Genomic DNA, 26814 nt, shown 5'->3' on the forward strand with positions numbered 1-26814 from the left:
GAACTAGAATTGTATGGTTTTATTTCCTTGCCAAGTTGAAATTTTTCATCACCTAACCTAAGCACTTTTTAATGGTAGAAATAACCATTAATTAGAAAATGTCAATTCCAGGTTGTGTGGAGGAGGAACCTTCCATTTCAGATTGCTTTGTGGTATTTTCATTATTGCCATGACTGTGTTAAGCCTGGTATTGTCTTGGTGCACATGGTTGCTTTTTGGACTGACTATTGACTTATATATTTTGGCAATACTGTCAAGTTATTATTCAGTAATTTGCAGTAGTAGTCCATGTTAATAGATTTCTGCTCTTTACAAAAAAAGAGTGAAGATGATACTTTTGTATCCAAGAAAATGTGTTTTCTTTTGCTGAGTACAGAATTTGTTTACATATTTTCATGACCTTCATGGAAGGCTTTGCTTCACTTATGCAATCACAATTCTGATAAACATTCATTGCCTTGCTGAGTTTTAAGTGTGGTGAAAATTATACCTAGTTTCCCATTTTCACTTTAGAGAAATTTTGTAATAATGTCTATAAACTGAATATGGCATGGTGGCACTTCCCTTTCAGAAATGACGTTGAGTGCTGATTAAACTAGTCTTTTTCATGCCTAGCATAGCTAATGGTTATCCCTTCATCCAGTGATTTCACCATAACTGCTTCTCATGTTTGTTTCTTAATAAGCCAGTAAAGTATTAACCACTCTCATATTTTAAACTTGTCTGTCCTTTCTATCTGTCCTTTGTTTCCAGATAAAAAAGATTGCCTAGTTGTCATAATTAAAACATTTGATAATCATTTGTTTGAAAACTGATCCTAGACTTATGTTTACAAGCATTTTCTTTTGTTGATTAGAGAGAAACTCAAGTGCATTCCTCTATAAGTTGGATTGACTTCCTTTTAATGTATATAGTTTTTAATAGGTTACTGTCTATCTCTTCAAAACATTTGAAAGTGAAAATCACTTCTGTTATGTAGCTGTTGTTAATAGCTAAGACTTGACATTTGTCATAGGAAAAAAGACAAAAATCATGAGGGAGTCACAGAAATAATTCTTGAAAAAATTCATGGCCAACATCATAGTAGGTAATATATAAAAATCAAATTAAAAAATAAGTATACTTATATTTGATTATCTCAATTAGGATAAATTTTAAAAAGTAAATACAAAATTATAGCACACCTATATTTTGGAACAGTAATAATAGTAATAGCCATACAGTGCAAGGAAGCTAGACACTTTTGCTGCACTAGCTGGAAAAAAAAAAGAGTAGATAAGAAAATACAAATTGCTTCCCTCCTCACATAGAATTAGCATTAGTAAAGTCACATGATGCAAGAAAGCAAGCTTATATAGCATCGGCCAAAAAAAAAAAAAAAAAATCTTCTCGTTTCAACCATCCACTCGTTCCAAATGCTTGTCTAGTTCTGCCTTGAATCTATTTAAGCTATCAATTTCTACAATGACAGATGCAAGTTTGTTCCAGAAATCAATCACCTGCTGGCTAAAGGCAAACTTCCACACATCCATCCTACAACTCTTTCCTCAATTTGAATTTATACCCTCTCAGGTGACTATTCTGAGCAAGAGGAAGAATCCCATCAGCATTGAGCATGCTCAAACCATTCAAGACTTTATACACCTCGATCAGATCACCTCGCAGGTGCCTAGTCTCCAGACACTTCATTTGCAAAACTTAAGCCTTTCTTTGTAAGAGCAACCCTTTGTTCCATTCACTAATCTTGTTGCCCTTCTCTGTACTCGTTCCAGCAGCTCTACATCTTTCTTAAAATAAGGCCTCCAGACCTATATACAGTACTCAAGGTGTGGCCTGACCATTGCCTTATACAAGGGGATAATCACCTCCTTATCCCTGCTAGAAAAATTCCTGTATATCATCGACAAGACACCATGAACTACTCTTGCAGACCGTCTGCACTGCTCAAAAAACTTCATATCTGCATGCACAATTACCCCAAGGTCCTTTTCATTCTCTACCATTGTTAGTGTAGTACCATACAGTTGATACGTTACTGTGGAGTTATTTCTTCCCATATGCAGTACTTTACATTTTCAATGTTAAACTTCAGTTGCCACCTCTCAGCCCATCTGCTCAACTTTTCTAGATCATGTTGCAGCAGCACTGTCATTAACAATCTTGCCGACCTTCATATTGTCTGCAAACTTGGATATTAAGCCTGATATACCATCATCAATATGATCTTCTCTTGTTTATACTCCGGCACGACCACCAGGTCAGTGCAGTTTACAATAAATCAATCAATACAAATGTTAATCGTATTTAGCAGTCACGGGCTTGAACTCCAGTCCACTCAAAGAGCATGTGCTACTGCACTTGCACTCGTGACCGCTTGGCTACGTCAAGCATATCATTAATAAAAACAGAAAACAACAATGGATCCAACACTGAACCCTGGGGGACTCCACTAATAACATTAGTCCACGAAGAGCAGTGTCCATTGATTACCACTCTCTGTCTTCTCCCACTGAACCATCCCTGTATCCATAGCAGCAATTTGCCTCCGATGCCGCACTGTTCCAATTTTTGCAGCAGTCTTCCATGTGAAACAGTATCACAAGCCTTTCTAAGATCCAAATATATGATATCAAAATTATTCTTTGCATCCAGTTCCTTTGTGACCACATCATAGTGTCCAATCAAATTGGTCAGACAAGACTTCCCCTTAACAAACCCATGCTGTGTCCAAGCTATAACTGAAGTCATAGGTAACTATCCAGTTGACTTTTGAATTTATTCAAACTGTCAGCCTCAACTACCTGTGAAGGTAGCCTGTTTCAGTGATCAATGACTTGCCAGCTAAAAGAAAACTTCCTACAATCTAGTCTAAACCTCTTCCCCTGTAATTTGAATTTATTCCCATGAGTTCTGGAATTCTCGATAACAATGAAAATTCCACCTTCATTCATTATACTAAATCCTCTCGGCCTTATAAACCTCAATCAGGTCACCTCTAAAGTTCCTGGTTGTCAAGCTCTGTAGCCCACATATTCGGAGTCTTTCCTCATATGGTTGCCCATTTGCCGATTTCACCATGCGAGTTGCCTGTCTTTGCACCCACATTGTTCAAGAAGTTCAATGTCTTTTTTCAGATGAGATCTACATACTTGAACACAGTATTCCAAGTGTGGTCTTACAATTGCCTTATACAGTGGGACTGTATCTCTATAGGATAATGGCTGCCTGTTTACATGGTTTTGAAAATTTTATATCTACCCTTATTATAACTCCCAGATCCTTTTCTTTCTCTACTGTTTTTAATTCAACCCCACCAAGTGTATAATTTATTTTGGAGTTGCTATTCCCTAAGTGTAAGACTTGCATTTTCTGCATTAAAACATAGCTGCCACTTTTCTGACCATTCTTGCAGCCTCTTCAAGTCATCCTGAATGTGTACTACTTGGTGCTGATCATTAACTACTTTACCAATCTTTACATCGTCTGCAAATTTTGGCAGCAAACTTTCTAGCCCATTGTTGATGCTGTGTATGAAAATCAGAAACAACAGTGGTCCAAGAGCCGATCCCTGGGTGACCCCACTTCTGACTGTACACCAATCTGAAAAATATCCATTAATCACAACCCTCTGTCTGTTGCCTTGCAGCCACCCAGCAATTCATCTTAGAATTTTTCCAGTAATCCCAACATGTTCCAGCGTATATAATAACCTCTCAAGAGGGACTGTGTCAAAACACCTTGCTAAAATCCAATTAAAAACTATGTTGAAATTGTTCCCTACATCCAGCTCATGAGTAACTGTGTCAAAATAGCTTGCTAAGTTCATTAAACATGATTTTCCCTTTACAAAACCATGTTGTGTGTTATTCAGAATACCATATCAATCTAAATATCCCTTAATTGCATTCTTAATCATTGTTTCGAAGATTTTCCAGAAATTGCTGACAATAACATAATAGGCTGAGAATGAATAAATAGTATTACCATTCTATGTTAATACTATTTACTGCATAAAGTGCTTCTATTTACATGTGAATTAAATGTGTTTATGTCCAATTGGAAATTTTATACTGATGGTAATTATTATAAAATTTTTACCAAGATATTTCATGGTATGTTCTTTCCACTTCTTTAGTGATTGCTGTTATTGTTACTTCACCAGGGCAAAGAATTGAGTGGCTAAAGATTTTGCATATGTGATTGTGCATGAGATCAGGTGTATTAAATACCATCTGTCTATACTTTCTGATTGGAAATAAATAGACACTTGTATTTAGTTCAACTTAGAACTGCTTTGTTCCTTTTAATGTTCTTATTTTATAATTTCGGAAAGTGTTTAACACTGTTAAACAGTCTTCTACAGGATGCAAAGAGGGGAATTCCTTAAAGGTATGCTCAGAACTCAGGTTTGAGATATGACCGTCAAATACAGGATTATTTTCAAATACAAAATCCATGGGAATTTGTGAATTCACAGCTTGCATCAGTTTGAAAAATTTGCAGATACAGAAAATCAGAGGCATGATAACTTTCTGTGAATGTTCAGCCTTCTGAGCTGCATATGCAGAGAAGAGTAATTGATTATGCTTTTCGCATTGTCAGTTATGAAGTCTGTTGTGCAATAAAACTAATTTAGGAATCCTGCACAGTTTTCGTGATTACTTCACTGGCAGTTTTTGTAGTTGGTCATTTCAAGCAATGCACGGTTTATTAGAAAAAGTTACAATGTATCTATATCTTTATTGATGTGAAGAAATACGTACCTCTGTGAATGAATAGTGATAGGACAGCTAATCTGTCATTCACATGAATTGCTTGATCACAAACTAATCTTATTCCTTTGCATTTAGTCAGCTAGTCTTTCATGTGAGACTTGGGACTTTTTTTTTTAAAAGCGCAGGGTAAATAGATTTTGCGAATGGTTGAAACACTGAATCGTGCCAGTATTTTTCAAGTTGCTTTCACAACTTCATTAGGCGCCTCCGTTGCCAGGTGGGAAGGAGCAGCAGTGCATAGCACATGCTTCTTGATTAGACCGGGGTTCGAGCCCGTAACCACCAAATACAAAGGGGGGTGCGGAAAGTTTAGGGAATGACCGCCGCATATTCCCGGAGCAATGTGGCCTTAGTTGCTAATGCTCCTAAAAACCAAAAAACAACAACTTCATTATTGGATTGTTTAGTTTACTTAAAGGAATGGTTGCACCACAGAACATTTCACTAAGATTAGCATTAGTTGAGGCATATGATGCAAGAAAGCAAGCTGATTCAGTATCAGCCAAAAAAAAACCCCTTCCCATTTCATCCACCTGGTCACTCATCTCCTTGTCTCTGCTAGCAAAATTCTTATATATTATTGAAAAAACTCCATGACCTGCTCTGGCAGCCCATCTGCACTGCTCAGAGAACTTCATATCTGACTGCACAATTACCCCCAGGTCTTTTTCATTCTCCACCTCCCTGAGTGCAATAGTTGGTACATTTCTCTTGGGTTACTGCTACCCATATGGAGTACTTTGTGATTAAGCATTTGGCAATGTTTAACTTCAGTTGCCACTTCTCAGCCCATCTGTCTAACGTTTCTAGATCCTGTTGCAGTAGCATACTGTCTTTACCATCATTAACAACTCTGCCAACCTTTGCCTAAATCTGCAAACTTGCAAATTTAAGCCTGATATACCTTCATCGATATCATTGTTAAATACACAAAACAACAACGTGCCCAGCACTGGACCCTGGGGGACTCCGCTAATAACATCAGTTCACGTAGAGCAGTGTCCATTTATTACCACTCTCTACCGTCTCCAACTCAACCATTCCTTTATCCATTGCAGCAACTTGCCCTTAATGCCATACCACTCCAATTTGTACAGCAGTCTTCCACGTGCAACAGTATCAAAAGCTTTCCTAAATCCAAGTATATGATATCAAAATTATTTTTTGCATCCAGTTCCTTTGTGAACACATCATAATATCCAATCGAATTGGTCAGACAAGACTTCCCCTTTATAAACCCATGCTGTGTTTGAACTATTGCTGCTGTCTTGTCTAGGTGATCCTGTATCACCTCTTTAACCAGTGACTCCATTATTTTACCCGAAACAGAAGTTAAACTAACAGGTTTATAATTATTTGTGTCACCCTTTGAATCCCCTTTGTGATTTGGGGATATATTTGCACATCTCCAGTCCATGGGGACCTCTCCTGGCTCTAAGGATGCTCTCATAATTATGGCTAAGGGTTTGCTTACTTCCTTGCTGCCTCCTTCATTATAACTGGATGGATTCCATCTGCCCCAGAAACTTCAACAATTTCTGCTCCACTTTGCTCTCGGTTATTACAAAATCACTTGGCGCCTCCGTAGCTAGGTGGGCAGGAGCAGCAGTACGTAGCACATGCTTCATGATTAGATCAGGGTTCGAGCCCGTGACCACCAAATACGGAGGATGCGGAAAGGTCAGGGAATGACCACTGCATATCCCCCCCCCCCCCGGAGAAATATGGCCTTGGTTGCTAATGCTCCTAAAAACCAAATAACAAACAAACAAAATTACTTATCTCACTGTTAGAGTTTGATAAACTTCTGGCATTGCCCTCCTTGAATAACTCCTTAATTGTGCATGTAGATGCAAAATACTCATTCAGTTTATCAGCTACTTGAGCAGGATGATGAATAGTCGAACCATCTATGTTAAGTGGACCAATCTGACTCATCCCCTTCCTTCTAGAGTTTACGTAAGTAAACAACTTTTTGCTGTTTTTCTTTGCTCCTTTGCCAAATATTTCTTGTAATCTGTCATTCGCCTGCCTAACCTTTGTGAATTGATTACAGACTAACTTATATCTGCCGTAGGCTTCTGTGTTGCCTGATAATTTATATGCATCCCATGCATTTTTCTTTTCTGCCATGAGCCTCATTAATTCATCGACATCCATTTAGGCCTGAACTTTGAACAGTATTTCTTAGTCGGTATGAAAAGCCTAGTAACCTCCAAGATTAAGTCCCTGAAGGCTTCCCATTTAGAATTTACCATTGGTAACATCATCAGTTGAGCCCACTGTATAGAATTTAAAAACTGTCTGAGACCACTGTAGTCACCTTTACGAAAACAAAAACCCTTTCCTTTACCCTTGATGGTAGTTACATCGTTAAGTAAATCCCACATCAGTACACTGATCACTGTCACCTAGTGGTTCCTTTATCTGCAAATTCTTAATGCATGAATAATCACTGCTGATAATCAGATCAAGGGTATTACTCCCGCTGGTTGCCCCTCGAACAGCTTGCTGTAGAAAACGATCCTCCAATAAATCCACAAAGGTCTTGCTAGCGTGCAAGTGACCAAACCACAAGTTCCAGTCAATATGCAGTAGTTCACTCTGCCTTTGCACTAATTGTGAAGTAATGCTTTTAAATAGGCCACTAATTTTCTCCATGGCCATTAATAACATCTTCCTCTTGTTTCTAAACAGAACTTTCCATATGCTTTTTAAATCTTGCTTTCTGCATCAGGTTTATCAGAATATTGTACGAAACAGAGCTTTTATAGAAAATGTTATTTCCATTATTATCCTTTCTTCCTTGAGGTGTACTTTTATACTTTGCTGACCATTTTGCTATTACACACTTACAGAGGAAGCGAACAGGACAGCTCTATTATTCAGAAAACAGAGTAGAATTTGTTTCAAAAACCAAGGTGGTGGATAGTGTGCATATTCTGGTCTGTTCTAAAGCAATTGCGCTATTAATCCCTCTGTGTTAATAATGCCGAAAATAATCTTTGTGTCTTAGTTAATTTTTTTATTTAAAGGACTTCATTAATTTCTGTATCTCTATACAAATTTGATGCAGAAAAAAATTTAAATTGTTTCAACAATGTGACCTCCCTGGTGGTATACCAGGTGAAATTTAAAATACAACCTTGTGATGATTTAATTTGATAATAAATGTTTTTGAAAATTCAGCTATATTCAAAGATATTTAAGAATGTGTGTTATAAATGTTAAGAGTTAGTACTATGACTATACATTTAGTATACTTCTACAGTACCTGTGCAAAGTAGTCATTTTACTTTGCCCACAGTTATGTTGGATTCTGTGATATTTGTGATCCAAGTGGTTTGCAGAATGCTGTGGAAGTTGATTATAAAGGTAAAAAATAAGGTTCCACTTTAATGGTCAGTGATTAGTTTATTTAATCAGTAAATTCCCTTCCCAGGAGATGCTTCTTTTTTTCTTCATATCACTTCATTCAAATAACAAATCTGAATCTCATAAAAACTAATGCAATTATTTATAAGGCATAGTCAACTTCCGAAATATTCTGTCAAAAAGAATCAAGTAAAAGTTTAGGAGAGGAAAAAAAACATCTTGATTTGATCACTTTTAGCATTAGCATTGGTTAAGGCATATGATGCAAGAAAGTAAGCGTATACAGCATCAACCAAAAAAAAACTTCCCATTTCACCCATCTGGTCACTCCAAATGTTTGTCTAGTTTCAGCCTTAAATTTATTTAAGCTATCAACTTCCACAAAAACAGATGAAGTCTGTTCCAGCAATCAACTATCCGCTGGCTAAAGGCAAACTTCCGCACATCAATTCTGCAATTGTCTTTCCTCAATTTGAATCTGTGCCCCCTCAGGTTCGTAATCTGAGCAAATGGAAGAATCCCATCAAAATTGAGCTTGGTCAAACCATTCAAGGCCTTATACACCTCAATCAGATCAACTCGCAGGTGCCTAGTCTCCAGATGCTGCAACTTGTAGAACTTAAGTCTTTTTTGGTAAGAGCACCCCTTTGTTCCACTCACCAGTCTTGTTGCTCTTCTTTGTACTTGTTCTAGCAACTCTGCATCCTTCCTAAAATGAGGCCTCCAGACCTGTATGCAATACTCAAGATGTGGCTTCACCATTGCCATATACAAAGGGATAATCAGCTCCTTGTCTCTGCTAGCAAAATTCCTATATATCATTGACAAAACTCAATGATCTATTCTAGCAGCCTGTCTGCACTGCTCAGAGAACTTCATATCTGACTGCACAATTACCACCAGGTCTTTTTCATTCTCCAATTCCTGAGTGTAGTACCACACATTTCTCTTGGGTTACTGCTAACCATATGCAGTACTTTGCATTTGTCAATGTTAAACTTCAGTTGCCACTTCTCAGCCCATCTGCTTAACTTTTCTAGATCGTGTTGCAGTGGCACATTGCTTTTACTGTCATTAAAAGCCCTGCCAAACTTTGGACATTAAGCCTGATATACCTTCATTCATAAATACACAAAACAACAATAGGCCCAGCACCAAGCCCTGGGGGACTACACTAATAACATTAGTCTGTGAAGAGCAGTGTCCATTTATTACCACCCTCTGTCATCTCCCACTCAACCATCTTTATCCATTATAGCAACTTGCCCTTAATGCCATACTGCTCCAATTTGTACGCCAGTCTTCCGTGTACAACAGTATCAAAAGCTTTCCTGAAATCCAAGTATATGATATCAAAATTATTTTTTGCATCCAGTTCCTTTGTGACCACATTGTAGTATCCAATTGAGTTGGTCAGACAAGACTTCCCCTTTATAAACCCATCACTTTTAGCATTAGCATTGGTTAAGGCATGAACTAATACTGTGTCTGAACTAATACTGCGGTCTTGTCTAGGTGATCCTGCATCATCTCTTTAACCAGTGACTCCATTATTTTCCCCAGAACAGGAATTAAACTAAGAGGTCTGTAATTATTTGTGTCACCCTTTGAACCCCCTTTGTGAATTGGGGATACATTTGCACATTTTCAGTCCATGGAGACCTCCCTTGAATCTAGGGATGCTCTTATAATTATGGTTAAGGGTTTGATTATGTCCCTTGCTGCTGCCTTCAGTATAACTCGATAAATTCCTTCCACCCCACGTGCCTTTTTTTATGTTTAACTTGAACAATTTCTCCTCCACTTTTCTCTCTGTTATTACAAAATCATTTAGCACCGTGTTAGAGTTTAGTAAACTTCTGTCCTCCCCTTTCGTTACAGAATTCCTCATGTGTGAATGTAGATGCAAAATACTCATTTAGTTATTTGAGCAGGATTGTAAAGAAGTCTTTGTTGTTTTTATTTGCCTCCTTTGCCAAGGATTTCTGGTAATCAGCCTTCACTTGCCTAACCTCCTTTGTGACTTGATTGCCAACCAGCTTATATTTAACATAGGCTTCTGTGTCGCCTGATAATTTGTATGCATCCCATGCATTTTTCTTTTCTGCGACAAGCCTCATTAGTTCATCTGACATCCATTTAGGTCTAAATTTTGAACAGTATTTCTTAGTTGGTATAAAAAGCCTAGTAGCTTCCAAGACTAATTCCTTGAAGGCTTCCATTTAGAATTTACTGTTTTTAACATCATCAATTGAGACCACTGTAGTCACCTTTATTAAAGCAAAAACCCTCCCCTTTACCTTTGATGGTAGATACGTCTTTAAGTAAATCCCACATCAGTACACTGTGATCACTGCCACCTAGTGGTTCCTTTATCTGCAAATTCTTAATGTATGAATAATCACTGCTGATAATCAGATCAACAGTATTCCTCCCTCTGGTTGCCCGTGGAACATGTTGCTATAGAAAACAATCTTCCAATAAATCCACAAAAGTATTGCTAGCGTGCGTGTGACCAAACCACAAGTTCCAGTCAATATCTGGAAAGTTAAAATCCCCCATTACAAGACATTATGATTTACTGGCCCACTTTATTTCTCTGCACAACTGTTTGTTGTACTCATCAGAGTCATTAGACCTATAACACACTTCTACTCTCATTTTCTTTATCCTATTGCTTATGTCACACCAAACTGATTCAGCATTGCACTGTCCACAAATGTCAACTGGATGCACTTCCTTAGATTTTATGTTTCTTAGCTAACAGCATAACTCCTCCTCCCTTCCTACCCTGTCTTTTGCAAAGTAAACATTGTACTTCCCAAATTCCAATTCTGCACTGCTTATATCTGTGTGACACCATGTCTTGATATACCAACAATATCTGCCTTTGATGTTTTGACCAGCAGTTCAAATTCATCAAATTTATTTCCTATACTTGTAGCATTGGTGTACATGCAAGTATTCATGCACCTGTTCTTACTCTTAGTTACCCCATTTATTTACATGTTCCATGATGACTCCCAGCAGTTCTTGAAATCCCCAGCAACTTGCTGCTGCTGCTAATTCCAGTAGAAGCAGTGCAAGAATTTCTTTCGCCTCTGCCTGCAGCTACTGTTAATCTTTTATTAATCTGTGAATTCCTCCAAGCTATCAGTTTTCTGACCCACACCCACATAACACTGCCTTGGTAGCATCATCAGATATTCTTGTGCCCTTTCTATTTAAGTGTATCCCATCCCTGTAGAAGCAGTCTCTCCTGTTAGCAAGCACAGACCATACGGAAAAAAATTCTACCCCATGAGCATTGCACAGTTTCTCCAGCGCCGAATTGATTGACAAGCCTCTCATCATATATTCCTTCCTATCATGTCTGTGCAGAATTACAGACAATTTTAACCCTAATTTGCGACTTTTTTTCGACATTGACCTGTACTTCTTAGGTAAACCTGCAGTAACAAATGCAATAATCTGCATTTAGCTGCAGTAACAAAAAACACACCTGAAACTCCTTTACATTTGGTTCAACTATTATTATTGTGCTTTTAATGCCCTGATTTACAACATCAGTCATTTGCACAGACCCATCAGTTACTTAATTTCACATCTAAAAATGAAATCATTAAATTCTGACTAATATCATAAACTCAATTCCTTGTTGAGGCTTTCAAGTGATATATGATGTAAAACTAGGGGCCAATATCATGAACAAACATATATTCAAGAATGGTTTTGATAATATGTAAGAAATTTGTTTTTTGCAGAATTTTATTAATACTGTCAGTGTGCTTTCTTGGTGTCAATACATAAAGTATGTCCTGCCTCTATGAGTGCTAAAATATAAACTTAGCACATTTCAGAAGTATACTATGCCTTATAAATAATTGCATTAGGTTTTATAAGATTCAGATTTGTTACCAAACATGTTATAATCTTTTCTCATTAAACATTTGGCTAAAGGAGTGCCATGATTTAAAACTGGCAAGAATTAAGGTCTTAATGGTCTTAAGGATCAAAATTAAGGTCTTAATTTTGATCCTTATTTCATACAGATCAAAATTTTATTCAGATTTCAGATGTAAGGTTATACAAAAGTTATTGTCCCTCTCTAATTTTATCTTAATTTTTTGACATCATAAATAAATTTACCTATTTAAGGAGACATCAGGAATTGTTTTCTTTGTTCTGGGGAAGTTTTATAATAAATAAATTCATTGGGAATTAGCAGTGGAAGTATAAGATATTGTATAAGTATTAATGCAATTTTTTTTATTTCAATGAAGAAGAGTGAAGATGAAAATAAAGATAATAATAAAGATAAAGAAAATAGCACTGAAGAGAATGAAAACAGTGAAGAGAAGGACAATGAAAAGGTAAATGATGCGTTTTCGTTTTATACCGTAATGAGAATTCCTATGGGGATATATATCAAAAGCATGCACTATTTCATTTACAGTTATTACTGTTATAATTATTACTTTAGGAGGATTCTGATGAAGATGAAAAGGATAAGTCAAAACTAAAGCCCAATGCAGGAAATGGATGTGATCTTCCCAATTACAGGTGGACACAAACTTTATCCGAAATAGAGGTAAGAGTTTACATATATTGATTTCTTGCTAACATAAAATAAAATAAAATAAATCATTTTTATGATAGGAATGTGAGTGGACTCTCTCTCTCCTCTCTCTCTCTCTCTCTCTCTCTCTCTCTCTCTCTCTCTCTCTCTCTCTTCTCTCTCTCACTCTCTCTCTCTCTCTCTCTCTCTCTCTCTCTCTCTCTCTCTCTCTCTCTCTCTCTCTCTCTCTCTCTCACTCACTCACTCACTCACTCACTCACTCACTCACTCACTCACACACACACACACACACACACACACACAAACTTTAATCTATGACTTTTTAGTTATGTAACTAAATTCTGAAGTTCCTAGATATAGTAATGTTAAAATTCAGTGTGATATAAGTTAAATTAATTTGAATACATAAATTCTGAATCATATGAGCTATTTGTTTTACTGCAGATAAATTTTGTGACCATTCCATTCACATTAATTAGAAAAAAAAAAAAAAAAAGAACACTACAGTGGAATCTGAGTGGGCTTACTTATTTGTACCTCATCTGTACTAAAGTACAACTGGTATTTGTTAAATTTTCTTTTCACTGCATTAAACTCATGGATTCCCTGTGTATTTTGCTCAGAAAAGAATTTCATAAGGACCATATCTCCCAAATTTAGAAATGCATTTTTTTCAAGAGCATTTATCAAAGTAACACGAATGGTTGTAAAATGAACCAGTATGAGACAGTGATATTAAAACAGTAACAATAGACCATTTATGTTGTGTATGACCAGGGATGATGTAAACATGCCGAATTATAATTCTCTCTTTTCTCTCTCTCTCTCTCTCTCTCTTTTTTTTTTCCCCATGTTTGTGGAGTTCCCCTCCCCCCCAGAATCTATTTGTGATATTATAATGAAACAAAAATAGATATGTAGATTGATAATTATTTTTTAGCATGACAATTACTCAGTAGAATTCAATATAATCACCTCTGTGCTCCTGCCAGCTCTCAAATAGTTTTGCAATGCTATCACAATAGAACTGTGCATCTTTTTGATGGAATCGATGCCTTTCTTGGTTATTATGATTTCAACATTTAAAGAGATGCTTTCGGGGTGATAATCTTATACAGTTTAGTCTTGGCTGTATGTTGGTTGCTACACAGAGGTAGATTTTTTTTTTTATGGAAACCCCAAGCATAAAAGGTATTAGAACCTGTAGTACTTAATACCATGCATGGGTTGAAGGTTGAGAAGATGAAAGAATATACTTGTTAACATTAGACTTGAATTTCTGTAGATTGTAATTTTTAGGAAATACATATGTAGGGAAGTTGAAGGAATAAATGAGGAAGAAGAAAAGTTGGTTTTGTGAGTTTGAAGTTGGAAAGTAAAAGGACTGGTTGCTGACTGGTTGCAGCACATGGTCAGAGTGATTTGGAAGAGAGAGTGATAATTATAGAAGCCAATTCAGAAGAACAGTGCCCATGGAAGTATCTATAGAAAAGACATGCAGCCAAAACAGAATGTCTGTGAGAAAGAGAGTGGAGAGACTTTGTTAGAAATGGGTCATTGATTAACCTAATTGCCCTCTTTTAAATGGAGTCTAGAAGCCTGAGAGAGAGATTTTGTGGGCACCAACCCCCAGATGTGGGAACAGTATTCCATGGTAAGGTAGATTTGAGATTTGTACAGAGTGAGTGGCTGTTTGGAAGAAAAGTAACACTGAGAGCGAAAGAAAAAAACCCAGTTTTTTAGATACAGAAGAAGCAGTTCTTGTCGAAGTTGAGGCTGTTTGTGCAAGGCAAGGTTTCTCAAACTTGAAGGTGCAATGCAACGTGCTATCATCAATAAAACTATGGATGGGATTTCTCTTCAATGGAAAAAGGTTATTAACATGTTGACTGCCACATGGCCATATATATCTGACACCATTCAGTTTTTCAGGTGCAACATATATTGCCAACACCCTCTGTTTCAGTGGCAGGTATGTCAGCTGTATAGCGCTGATGATTGTTGGAAGTTACATTATTTTTGAAAAGTGTGGCCTCTGGTGATACACGTGGTAGAATTTGCATGCCGCTATGAGAACAAAAAAAGCAACTGCTCAACATTTAAAAATTCTTTTATTTTACAATTACAAAATTATGTAGATTTATGGTGTTGTCACTCTAAACACATGAAAGGCTGACGAATACAGTCTGGGAATAAGTAGAAACTCTTTTCCCCTTTCTGCTAGCAACTGATCTTCCTTCAGACTTTTTCAATTTTGCATAACAAAAAAGCGCACATTCTTTTAACTTTCTTGTTGTGTGCTTCGAATTTTGTAGTTAATATATGAGTATTACCACATTTTGGCTTTTCACGTTTCTCTTTCCATTCTATATTTAGTAAATCTGTAACTATCTCTTCCCGAAAGCTTCTTATCTTTATATTTTTTCGTGTGGCACTCTTGTACACGACATAGGCTTTGACAAGTGATATACCAAGTATATTTTCTATCATTAATTTGCAGTACTACTTTATCCTCCTTTCTTAGCGTTGTGGCATATGAACCTATTTGATCCAACAGATCAGTGCCTGCTTTTCCTTTATTATATGCTAGAATAGGAAGTGGTTTTTGTTTGGCTTCTTTTCATCTTTCTTTACTGGTGGAGGGACCATGAACCATTTCTAGGGCATGCTTTGTTGTCAACAATCTCATATCTCGAGCATCTCAGCACTTTAGAACATTAGTTCAATTTTTTTTTTTCCTTTCTTGGTGATCATCTCCCCTTTATTTAGCTTTGAGTGCATAACTTCTTTAGGCATAAATTTTTTACTGGCTTGTAACATACCAACACGAGTTTTTTGGTGAAGAAATGATAATGCCAGATTATAGCTCATATAAAAATTGTCTACATACAAGATGTGACCTTCATTTAGAAGACCTTGCGATAATTCTTCGCAGACCTTTGCAGCTAAACTTACAGGTTGTCTATAATTTTCAGATTTACCAGAATAAATCTTACTCAACCAGGTATATTCTTCAGTGGAACATAATTTGAACAGCTTGATTCCATATCTGTGAGCTTTATTTGGTATATATTGTCAGAATATCACCTGCCCCTCCAAGGAATGAGTTTCGTCAAAGACGTAATCTTTGCCTAGGAAAAATGTTTTCCCAGGCAAAATTTGAGCTGCAAAACATTTATCAGGGGTCGTATTTTACTGAGCCTGTCCCCTAGAATGGCAGTTTCATTGTCAGAAAAATGAATGAGGCATAACAACAATTCAAATCTGTTGCGAGACATTTTTGTTAAGTTATTTTTATAGATGGGTTTGGTTGACCAGTAAGATGAATGAGGCATAACAACAATTCAAATCTGTTGCGAGACATTTTTGTTAAGTTATTTTTATAGATGGTTTGGTTGACCAGTAAGATGCAATACTAGTACCATCCACATAAGAAGCCCAAAAAACTTTATCTCATCAGCAGTTGTTGGAACCCACTTTTTTAGATGACTCTACCACGAAACTGTGGTACTTTGAATTTTCTGTTCGGCATATCTGTTTGTTTCTGTTACAATAAGATTTATGACTTCTTTATCAAAAAATAATGAAAACACCTGAAGTTTAATATTTCTTGATACATCTATATGCAGTCCATTCAATAACTTCATTTGTTTCAGTTGCTTCAATCTCAGGTTCATCAGTGTTTTCTTTTGCCATCCAGTCTTGAAGCACTTCAATATTTTCCAATATTTCAGTATCTCCTTCTTCATTTGATGAAATATCCCAGTCAGAATCTTTTACTGAATCATCAGAGTAGAAATCTTTTTCATCTTCAGAACTACTACTAGATTTTCAGAAATTTCTCTCGGTTCCTCTTCCAGAAAATTACTGGAAAAGGTAATTTGCTTTTAGCCATTGCTTTTTATTAGAGTTTTCTTTTTTTTTACAACACACTTGTACAAACTTGTAGAGAAACACACAACACAGTATAATGGATAATACAGTGCACTAACAAATTTATTTTGACAAAATCTTTAATACTGACAAACTTATTACGACAAATTTGCGAGTTTATTTTATTGAGATTTGTTTATTGCAGTGTGCAATAAACTAATCACAAACAACCTTCACATGTGTGTGTCCTAATAGCATCACACGTATGTGGCCAACATAGCTTCTCAAGAAATAAAGTAACCTGATGGGCCACATCAGCCACATATATGCAACACAAAAAAGACTCTTTTTTGATATTTTAAGCAAAAAAAAAACTACAAAACACTGACATTACATATTTATTTTAGAATTACTAATCAAATTATTTACTAAATATTTTTTCGCCCGGGAGGACAATTTTTTTCTTAAACTAGCTTGGCAGTCAACATGTTAATATATAATAGGAAAAGAGTGGGGGAATGAACTGAACTTTGGGGAACATCATCATTAGCGAAGAAGTTAGAAGACAGATAACCCTCTACCATCACCCGCAGTGAGTGCTCAGAGAGAAAACTGGATACTCAATTACAAAAAACAACTGAGGTGGCAAGTCATGAGATGGAAGCACGTTTAGAAGACCTTTATGCCAGACACAATCAAAAGCCTTTGAAATGTTAAGAGCAACTGTTTGAGTTTCGTCAGACTTTTCCATTGAATTTGTTCATAGATGGGTAACATAAGCCAGTGTATCACCAGTAGATTGACACTGATAAATCCACTCAGACTCAGTTGATCAGATGGAAGGTTTCTAGATGGATTAGCAGCTGGCAGTTGATGGATTTCTCCATTACCTTAGAAAGAGTTGAAGTAAGTGCAGTGGGACGATAATTGTATGGGTGGGATTTGTCACCCTTTTTAGGAACTGACTGTATATGAACAAATTTCTGAGCAGAAGGAAAAACACTGGTGGAATGAGAAAATGTAAAAAGGCAACACAGAACAGGCATAAGCTCAGCAGCACAGGTTTTGAGAACATGAGGAGAAATATCATCAGGACCTGGTGTTTTCTTGGCATCAAGACTGTTCAAAATTCTTCTGACATCCTTTTGATGGAAGGCCACAGGAGGCATTGAATGGAGTATATTGGAAATGGTAGGAGGTAGTTTACCAAGATCATCAATACATGAGTTAGAAAAAAAAAGTAGGATGCTAGCAGGTCATCTTTATCTTCAGTTGAGGTGGCAATAGATCTATCAGGTTTTGATAGAGGAGGAAGTAGAGATGGCCAAAAGTTGCAGCTAATATCTTTGGCAAGAGACCAGGAGACTCAACTACCCTTTGGATAAGAAACAAGTTTTCTACTCCTAGCCTGTTCATAATCTAGTTTGGACTGATTAATGACCGCTTTACAATTATTCTGGGCTTCTGTGTAGGCAGAAATTGAACCTGTAGATTTGAATGCAAGCCAATTGTGATATGCAACTTTCTTATCTTGAACAGCCTTAGCACATTTATTGGAAAATCAAAGTTTAGATAAAGGATGAGGTTTTAAGGTGGAATGTGGAATAAAGGATTTCATCCTTACAAGAATAATTTCACTGACATGACTGAGCAAACATTGACATCAGAAAAAACATCCAACCAAGGAAAAGAAATCTTGCAGATCATCCCACTTTGCATTCTTATAATGCCAAACAACACAAGGTTGAGAATGTCCTTGAGAGAAAGGTTCTATTGGAGAAGAAACCATCACCAAGTTGCGATCTGAGGAGCCTGGCAGATCACTCACCTTGACTGTGTATTTGGAAGGGTTGTTTGTGAGAAAAAGATCAAGTGTGTTGACTGTGTGGTGAGGTCATTAGTAATTGAAAACACCTCATCGTCTCAGTCAGCTGGGTCCATGTGTCTAGAAAACGGAAGCCAGCTGGAGTTGGCAACATTAAAATTGCCAAGGAAAATTACTTCACTTTTAAGAAAATTGGAATGGACAAAAGCAAGTTTCAAATAGAAACAGTCAAACAGTTCTAAGTGATTAGTAGAGTTGGGAGAGAGATAGAGGCAATGGATGAATTTGACAAAATGGGGGTAGAGAGATTTTAAAGCCAGAGAAGATTGAATTTACTAAGTCTCTGACAGGGAATATCAAAGGGGACATATGAAAAAGTACAAGTAGAAAAAGGAATTGCACAGTGAATAATTAGGAGAAATGAGATGAGTGGGTTGAATCAACCAATATTTGGGATTCTGTCAGAAAAAGTATACCAGGCTTGGAAAACTGTAAGTGGAAATGGACATCATTGAGAATGGAACTAACCACGTATATTTGTGAAATCAATGTGGAAGAGTTTGGGAGGTTTAGATCTTTTCACAGATAAGTTTGTTCTGTTAGTTTGACTATTTGTGTTGTATGAAGTAGTGAAATTTTTAGATATGGTGTATATACCCAGCCCCTTGACTTAACTTGGCCTTGACAATGCCCGCCCTATATACATGCTACTCAGAATCCTAAAGTTAATGGGATTTGCGTAATTGATAATGGAGTTTTGATGATGGGAAGGTATATTCAGAAATGTGGCACTGTGTGGGGGAGTGACAAGAGAGAAAGAGACACTAGCTGTGTGGTATAAGGCAATGCATAACTGAAGCTTTAGTTTCATTAATATTAATTTGATTTTTTAATTTATTTATTTATTATTTTTTTTTTTTTCATATAATCAACTATTTCAGTAATCAAGATAAGCAATTATGGCAATATCTGATTATGCCTATCAAGTTTAATCAGTTTTTCAATGTACTGTTCAAAGTTAATGGTTATTACCAAGTGCCATAAATTCTATATGAACTATGCTGTACATACCAGGAAACAGTAAACTTAATTATTTTGATAGATGCTTGAGTTGAATTATTTTGTTGTTGGTGAACCTTTGTAGCCATATTCCCTTAAAACTCTCCTATCATAATAATAATTAAATAGCAACTCAACTCTCATCTCCACTCACAATGTTGCCTAAAAATTCTTCATTGCATCAGTCCACATTAAAGATCCTTATTATGTGCAGACCTCTCAATATCTAGTAATGGCCCAGACAATTTGTACTCTCTCACACAAAATGTCAAGCAGAGTTGTTGCAAATGCTTCGTGATTATGTTATTTGCACATTGTTAAGCTGGATCAGTAGTTCATGTTGGCCTCCCATTACTTTTTGTTTACATTACTTGTAAACAAAAAGTACATATTGTCACACAGTTCATGAGAGAGTGCAAGGTAAAGAGTATTTGATTCTCAGACTTTGTGGCTCAGTGGTAGTTTCAAGTCATGCTGACTACGATGCTGGATAGAGTATCCTTCCACAGTACACAATGGTTAGGCCATCGATGTCTTCTCACTGAAAAACACAGAAAGTGGGAATTATGCTAATGTGTACATCCTATCATGTGTTTTCATGTTTACAGATGAGAGTATCAGTTAATAAAGAAAGCATCTATTACTACTCTCAGATAAGAAAGAATAAAGTGAAGTTTGGAGTTTTGTAGCATTTCAGTAGAATAGATCCTATTTTTGCATATATTAAGAAAACCACTGATGAATTTTGTGTCCAGATGACTAGGGTGGCTTGCAGGCATCATCATGTGATGGTTGTGTCATCCCTCACGGAATTGCTGGTTCCTGCTTAGGATAAGGCATTTGTGGTGAGGAACATGGAATATGAGCCTGAAATTATAATTTCAATAGCGTCAGTTGACAGGTTTAATGAAGTCAGCATCAATATTCTGGATCTGTTTGAGCATCTGGTAGGGTACAGAGTGATCTAATTGACCCTAAAAAAAAAAAAAAAAAAACCTTCCCATTTCACCCATCCATTCGCTCCTATAGTTTGTCTAGTTCTGCCTTAAATTTATTTAAACTGTCCACTTCTATGACAGATGGAAGTTTGTTCCAGAAATCAACCACCCACTGGCTAAAGGCAAATTTTTGCACATCTGTTCTGCAACTGTCATTCTTCAGTTTAAATTTATGTCCCATCACGTGATTAATCTGGGCAAGAGGAAGAATCCCATCAGCATTGGGCTTGCTCAAACCATTCAAAGTCTTATACACCTCAATCAGATCACCTCGCAGGTGCCTAGTCTCAAGATACTGTAATTTGCAAAACTGAAGCCTTTCTTCATAAGAGCAACCCTTTGAACGAGTACAGAGCCCTTCTCTGTACTCGTTCCAACAGCTCTACATCCTTCTTAAAATGAGGCCTCCAGACCTGTATACAGTACTCAAGGTGTGGCCCACCATTGCCTTATACAAGGGGATAATCACCTCCTTATCCCTGCTAGAAAAATTCCTGTATATCATTGACAAGACCATGAGCTACTCTTGCAGACTGTCTACACTGCTCAAAAAACTTCATATCTGACTGCACAATTACCTCCAGGTCCTTTTCATTCTCTACCACCCTGAGTGTAATACCACACAGTCGATACGTTACTCTTGGGTTACTGCTATCCATATGCAGTATTTTACATTTGTCAATGTTAAAACTTCATTTGCGACCTCTCAGCCCTTCTGCTTAACTTTTCTAGATCCTGTTGCAGTAGCACACTGTTATTAGTGTCGTTAACAACCCTGCCAACCTTTGTATCATCTGCAAACTTAGACATTAAGCCTGATATACCTTCATCAATATCATTCATAAATACAGAAAACAACAATAGGCCCAACACTGAACCTTGGGGGACTCCACTAATAACTTTAGTCCACAAAGAGCAGTGTCCGTTGATTACCACTCTCTGTTCTTGCACTCAACTATCCTTTATCCATAGCAGCAATTTGTACAGCAGTCTTCCATGTGCAACAGTATCAAAAGCCTTCCTAAGATCCAAATATATGATATCAAAATTATTCTTTGATATACTAATAGCATTAGTCCACTAAGAACAACATCCATTGATTAATACCTCCCCTCCCCCTCTCTCTCTCTCTCTCTCTCTCTCTCTCTCTCTCAACCATCCCTTTATCCATAGCAGCAATTTGCTCCCCCAATGCCACACTGCTCAAATTTGTACAGCAGTCTTCCATGTGCAACAATATCAAAAGCCTTCCTAAGATCCAAGTATATGATATCAAAATTATTCTTTGCATCAAGTTCCTTTGTTACCACATCATAGTATCCAATCAAATTAGTCCGACAAGACTGCCCCTTAACAAACCCATGCTGTGTCTGAACTATAACTGACGTCTAGATGATTCTGCAGTGCTCTTTGACTGGTGCCTCCATTAATTTCCCCTGAATAGAAGTTAAACTAACAGGTCTGTAATTACTTGTGTCACCCTTTGATCCTCCTTTGTGCATTTGCACATCTTCAGTCCATGGGTACCTCCCCTGGACTGGAGATAGTGCTGACATATTCATAGCCATAGCCAAATGTAGCCTTCATTACCAATGAAACCAATAAACATTGCTTTAACTGCATTGCCAATATGCTGCTGCCGTATGTCATGTTGAGTAATGCAGAAGTGAAAGAAAAACACAAGACAGAAAGAGAAAAAAAAAATAAAGCATTACTTTTTGGCATTCCAGAAATTTACTGACGTTGATAACTCATATTTAATATCTGATTAATACTGTGCATCTGTTCTGAAAAAGTTTGTCATCCTTAAGAAACAGCATTATTAAGAAAACGCTTTATGTTCACAATTGTCATTAAAATATACTTTTCACTAAAATTTTAATGCTTTGTCGTTTCTTCTGTCTGAAAACCAGTCTATAATAAAAATTTTCTGAGTCTAAAAGTGTCTATGTAATTTATTACAAAATGTAAGAATTTACCCTACTTTATTTTTTGAAATTTATTATTTTTTATTTTATTTTATTATTTTTTATTTTTATGGCTTTATTTTTCATCAACAGCTAAAAGTTCCTCTGAAAGTGAATTTTAAAGTTAAATCAAGTGATTTGATTGTGGACTTTGGTAAAAAGGTAGGTTAATGTTTGTTTTTATTTTTTGCATGTTACTTTTATAGATTGTAATTTAACTATACTGTGATTAAAAAAAATTTCTTATTGACACAGATCTGAAAACATTTTCTAGCTGAGTTAAAGCTACTTGAACTTTTGCTATTTAATCTGTTAATACTAGTGATGGGCATAATCAAATAATTATGCCCATCACTAATATTAACAGATTAAACAGTAACAGCAATTACTAAGCTCTAATCATTCAAATCGCTGCGCCTCCGTAGCCAGGTGGGCAAGAGCTTCTTGATTAGACCAGGGTTCGAGCCCATGAGCCACCAAATATGGAGAATGCGGAAAGGTCAGGGAATGAACCCCGCATATCCCGGGAGCAATATGGCCTTAGTTGCTAATGCTCCTAAAAACCACATAACAACAACAACATCATTCAAATCTGACTGTTGTGAGCTCACAAGAATTCAGCTTAGTTTATTGTTATGATAAATATTTGAACACAAAAAAGGCTTTTGTCAGTTCTAATCTTTTTCTTCTGTGAAATACATTAACATCGGTAGTTGTTCTAACTTATATTTCAGTAAAATTTTGCTGAAATATAAATTTGGTATGCACTATATTCCCTGTGTAATATACTGCACAGTAATGACATTTCAGTAGTTTGAGATGTGGTAATCCCCAAGGTGTCCTTGAAAAGGTATTAATAGCACATTTCTGCTCTCCTGGAATTGTCTCTATAGTTTTCAGTAGGTTATTTTGGGGGGAAAAATTCTGTTAAATTAAGGAGTTTATTCTTCTTTATGAAAGTATTGTTGAAAATGTTTAGTAAATTTATTAATGAAAAACACTATAGCAATAATTGAGTTCATTTTCAAAAGATGGAATTCAATCTGCTCAAAGAAAATAGCTTCAAATTGTACTGTATGCGTGGTGCAATTTGAAGTATAACTTGTTCACTGTGCTAGTTTTATATTTTTCTGTCTTCAATTTAATTTAAAAATAATAATTAAAATAGGACAAAGATATTCATAAAATGTTTTTTATTATTATTTATTTTTTTATGTGATGTATTACATGTTTTATTTCTAGCATCTTAAAGTTGGCCTTAAGGGACATCCTCCGATTATTGATGATGAAACTTACAATATAATTAAAGTTGAAGAATCTTGTTGGTTTTTGGAGGACAGCAAGACTCTAGCTATCACTCTTGAAAAAGTGAGTTTCTTTGAATCATATGTCTATACTGGTTTAAAACAATTAAACCTTTTGCTGTTATATGGATACATTTTTGTTTTTCTTTAAATATTTTTCATTTTATTCATATAAAATGCAGTGCCATTCAAAGGTTAGGCAATGAACATAAAAAATATATATCTCAATGTACGCATATTGTATTTTAATCTTTGTAAGAGATGCTTTAATGCAAAACAGGTTTTCAAAAATTTCTCAATAATTTGTTAACAGTTAGCAGGTGAGCATTAACAACAAAATATAAAAACACAGGAAGTGAGAATTATGCTAATGTGTACATCCTGTCATGTGTCTTCACGTTGCAGATGAGAGTATCCGTTAATAAAGAAAGCATCTATTACTACTGTCAGATAAGAAAGGCCAAAGTGAAGTTTGGGGTTTTCGGTACATTTCAGTAGAACAGTGTCCCATTCACATATATTAAGAAACGGAGAATATCAGGAGGGTATCCCACACTTGAAAATATTAGGAGACCATGCAGGCAAATCCATAATGCTATCTGTAAAGAGAATAAATTAGCCTGTTGCCACCCTGTGTTCCAGCTCCACTTTATACTAGGTAACTTTGCATAAAACTTTCACTTTGTGGAACACCTGTAAATAGATTCCCCCAAAACAGTGCCGCCAGAAATAGCAGTCAGTTTCAATTAAATTTGATATGCATTATATTCCCTATGTAATATACTGCACAGTAATGACATTTCAGTAGTCTGATATGTGGTAATCCCCGCGGTGGCCTTGAAAAGGTATTAATAACACATTTCTGCTCTCCTGGAATTGTCTCTATAGATTTCTCTGTCACTGCAGTTAGTGTTATTTGCCTTGCCTCCTGTTTGTGCTTGTCCCACTCCTTTCCTCCACTTCACAGAGTCATCAAAACAGTATAACCTTGTGTGTCAGAGTTGACAGTCTACACTTGGAAGGGGAAATACAGGGGATTGATTTCTACTTATTTTTATCAATTTTCCATGTTTGAAAGAAATACGTAAATTAGTTGCATCCATCATAGTGGGGCCGCCTCCGTAGCCAGGTGGGCAGGAGCAGCAGTGCGTAGCACACGCTTCTTGATTAGACCGGGGTTCGAGCCTGTGACTACCAAATACGGAGGATGCGGAAAAGTCAGGGAATGACCACCTCGGAGCAATATGGCCTTAGTTGCTAATGCTCCTAAAAACCAAATAAACAAACAAACAGCATCCATCATATTTGTATTTTAACTCATAGTGAAATTATTTATATTTATTTAATTTCTTGCTTAACTTTTGGAGCAATGTACATTAAAAGTGTATTCTAACACATTAATTTGCTTAAAACTGCTCTGTGGTTATTACTTTACTTGCAGGTGAACAAAATGGAATGGTGGAACAAATTGGTGACGACGGACCCTGAAATAAATACTAGGAAAGTAAATCCAGAACCTTCCAAAGTAAGAGTCCTTATCAACTAATATTTGAAACTTAGTAAAATAAATGTTTGAAAGTAATTGAACTTCACTAACAAAAAAAAAAAAGTAAATAAAAAAATAAAGCTTTATTTTCAGACTTAAAAACATATTGTGGAAAAATTGTTTATTGGATAACCATTTAAAAAGTAATATAAAAGCATTTTTCCAATTAAATAGTTTTACAAGTAACATTAATTAACATTATTTTTTGTTACGAGCCTATAAATTATAAGCCTTCATACAACTACAACTTCACAGTGCCCCTAGGCCAAAAGAAATATCTAACAGTTCTGTTTAATTACTAATTAGGTCCAAACAACTTAATAAGTAATGTTGAAACTGTGAACAACCTCAAGCTAGTAGTTCACGCAGTGTCCAACAGATTTCAAGGATCACTGTGTTTCCCTCAAAAATTTAAAATATTCCGCGGCGCACAGTTTGGGAACTGCTGTTTTATGCAATAAATATTTAATTCTATAATTATTATCATTATCTTTTACATGGTATACAGTTAAAAAGTTATTTAAAAAGTATTTTTAAAAATCTTTTTCCGCATTCCTGAAGATCAAGGACCAATTATAATTTTTCCTATTGATTATAATATTTGATTAACGCATTTCCATTTTGCGGGATGAATTAATCGTGTTAATCGAGGTCAGCCTGTATTCTAAATTTTGTTTGGATTGGACTGAAAGAAATGAGTTCTAAATAGACAGCATAAATGAAATGTTGACCATCTGATTTCAAAATGGTGAAAAAAAATTGATTTAAGAAATGTACATGATCACTGCATATTCCAAACTGGCTTCTTGTATTAATATTTATTGCATATCTTTCTGTGTTTTAGTTATCAGATCTGGATGGAGAAACCAGAGGAATGGTAGAAAAAATGATGTATGACCAACGTCAAAAGGAGCTGGGCTTACCAACTTCAGAAGAGCAAAAGAAACAGGATGTTCTTAAGAAGTGAGCATTCCCATTTTTATATTTTATGAATTTCATTAAACCATTCAGCAAAATTTTGTTATGGTTTATAACCTAGGCTTAAAGACCAATAACTTACCTTAATGACAACATTCTTACAGCTGTATAAATTCAGGGAAATTTTAAACTTTTCTAAGGGTGTTGCATATTGTAATATTTTTTATTCTATTAGCTTTGAAAAATAAATTCAATGAAAATTATTATTTATCAGCTTTCCTACTCTGCAACTACTTTATATATAGTTATCCCCTAGAAAATTCTTATTAATTTATCTCAGCAGTGGTGGTTGGTCACCTGACAGGTGACCCTCACAAATAAGTTCCTGTGTGTTAACTACTTAATCAGTGATTAAAAATCTCAAATTTTTCCTACCTTCCTAAATATCATCAGACTTACTGTAGTAGTTTCTGAAGTGTATTTTTGTTTTCATATAGAAATTGTGCACTAACTTGTCAGGTGACTGCAATCCTATGCCTGTTTGGATTTTTGCTTGAAGAATGGTCTTGTGTGAGGTGACATAAGAAACCTCACC

General features: G+C 36.0%; 1 protein-coding gene across 1 annotated transcript in view; it reads left to right on the forward strand.

The window, feature by feature from the left end:
* nudC (nuclear distribution C, dynein complex regulator) overlaps nt 1-26814 on the forward strand; it is a 54400-nt gene that overhangs the window by 24608 nt on the left and 2978 nt on the right. The window contains exons 4-9 of the mRNA XM_090377392.1: nt 12434-12523; nt 12634-12741; nt 22545-22613; nt 23694-23819; nt 25197-25280; nt 26146-26264. Of these exons, the coding sequence (XP_090233518.1) occupies nt 12434-12523; nt 12634-12741; nt 22545-22613; nt 23694-23819; nt 25197-25280; nt 26146-26264 (596 nt within the window). The remainder of the gene's footprint in view (nt 1-12433; nt 12524-12633; nt 12742-22544; nt 22614-23693; nt 23820-25196; nt 25281-26145; nt 26265-26814) is intronic.

Source organism: Mastigoproctus giganteus, chromosome 7 (genome assembly GCF_048544385.1).
Source record: "Mastigoproctus giganteus isolate SK-2022 chromosome 7, ASM4854438v1, whole genome shotgun sequence".
In the NCBI taxonomy this organism is placed as follows: Eukaryota; Metazoa; Arthropoda; class Arachnida; order Uropygi; family Thelyphonidae; genus Mastigoproctus; species Mastigoproctus giganteus.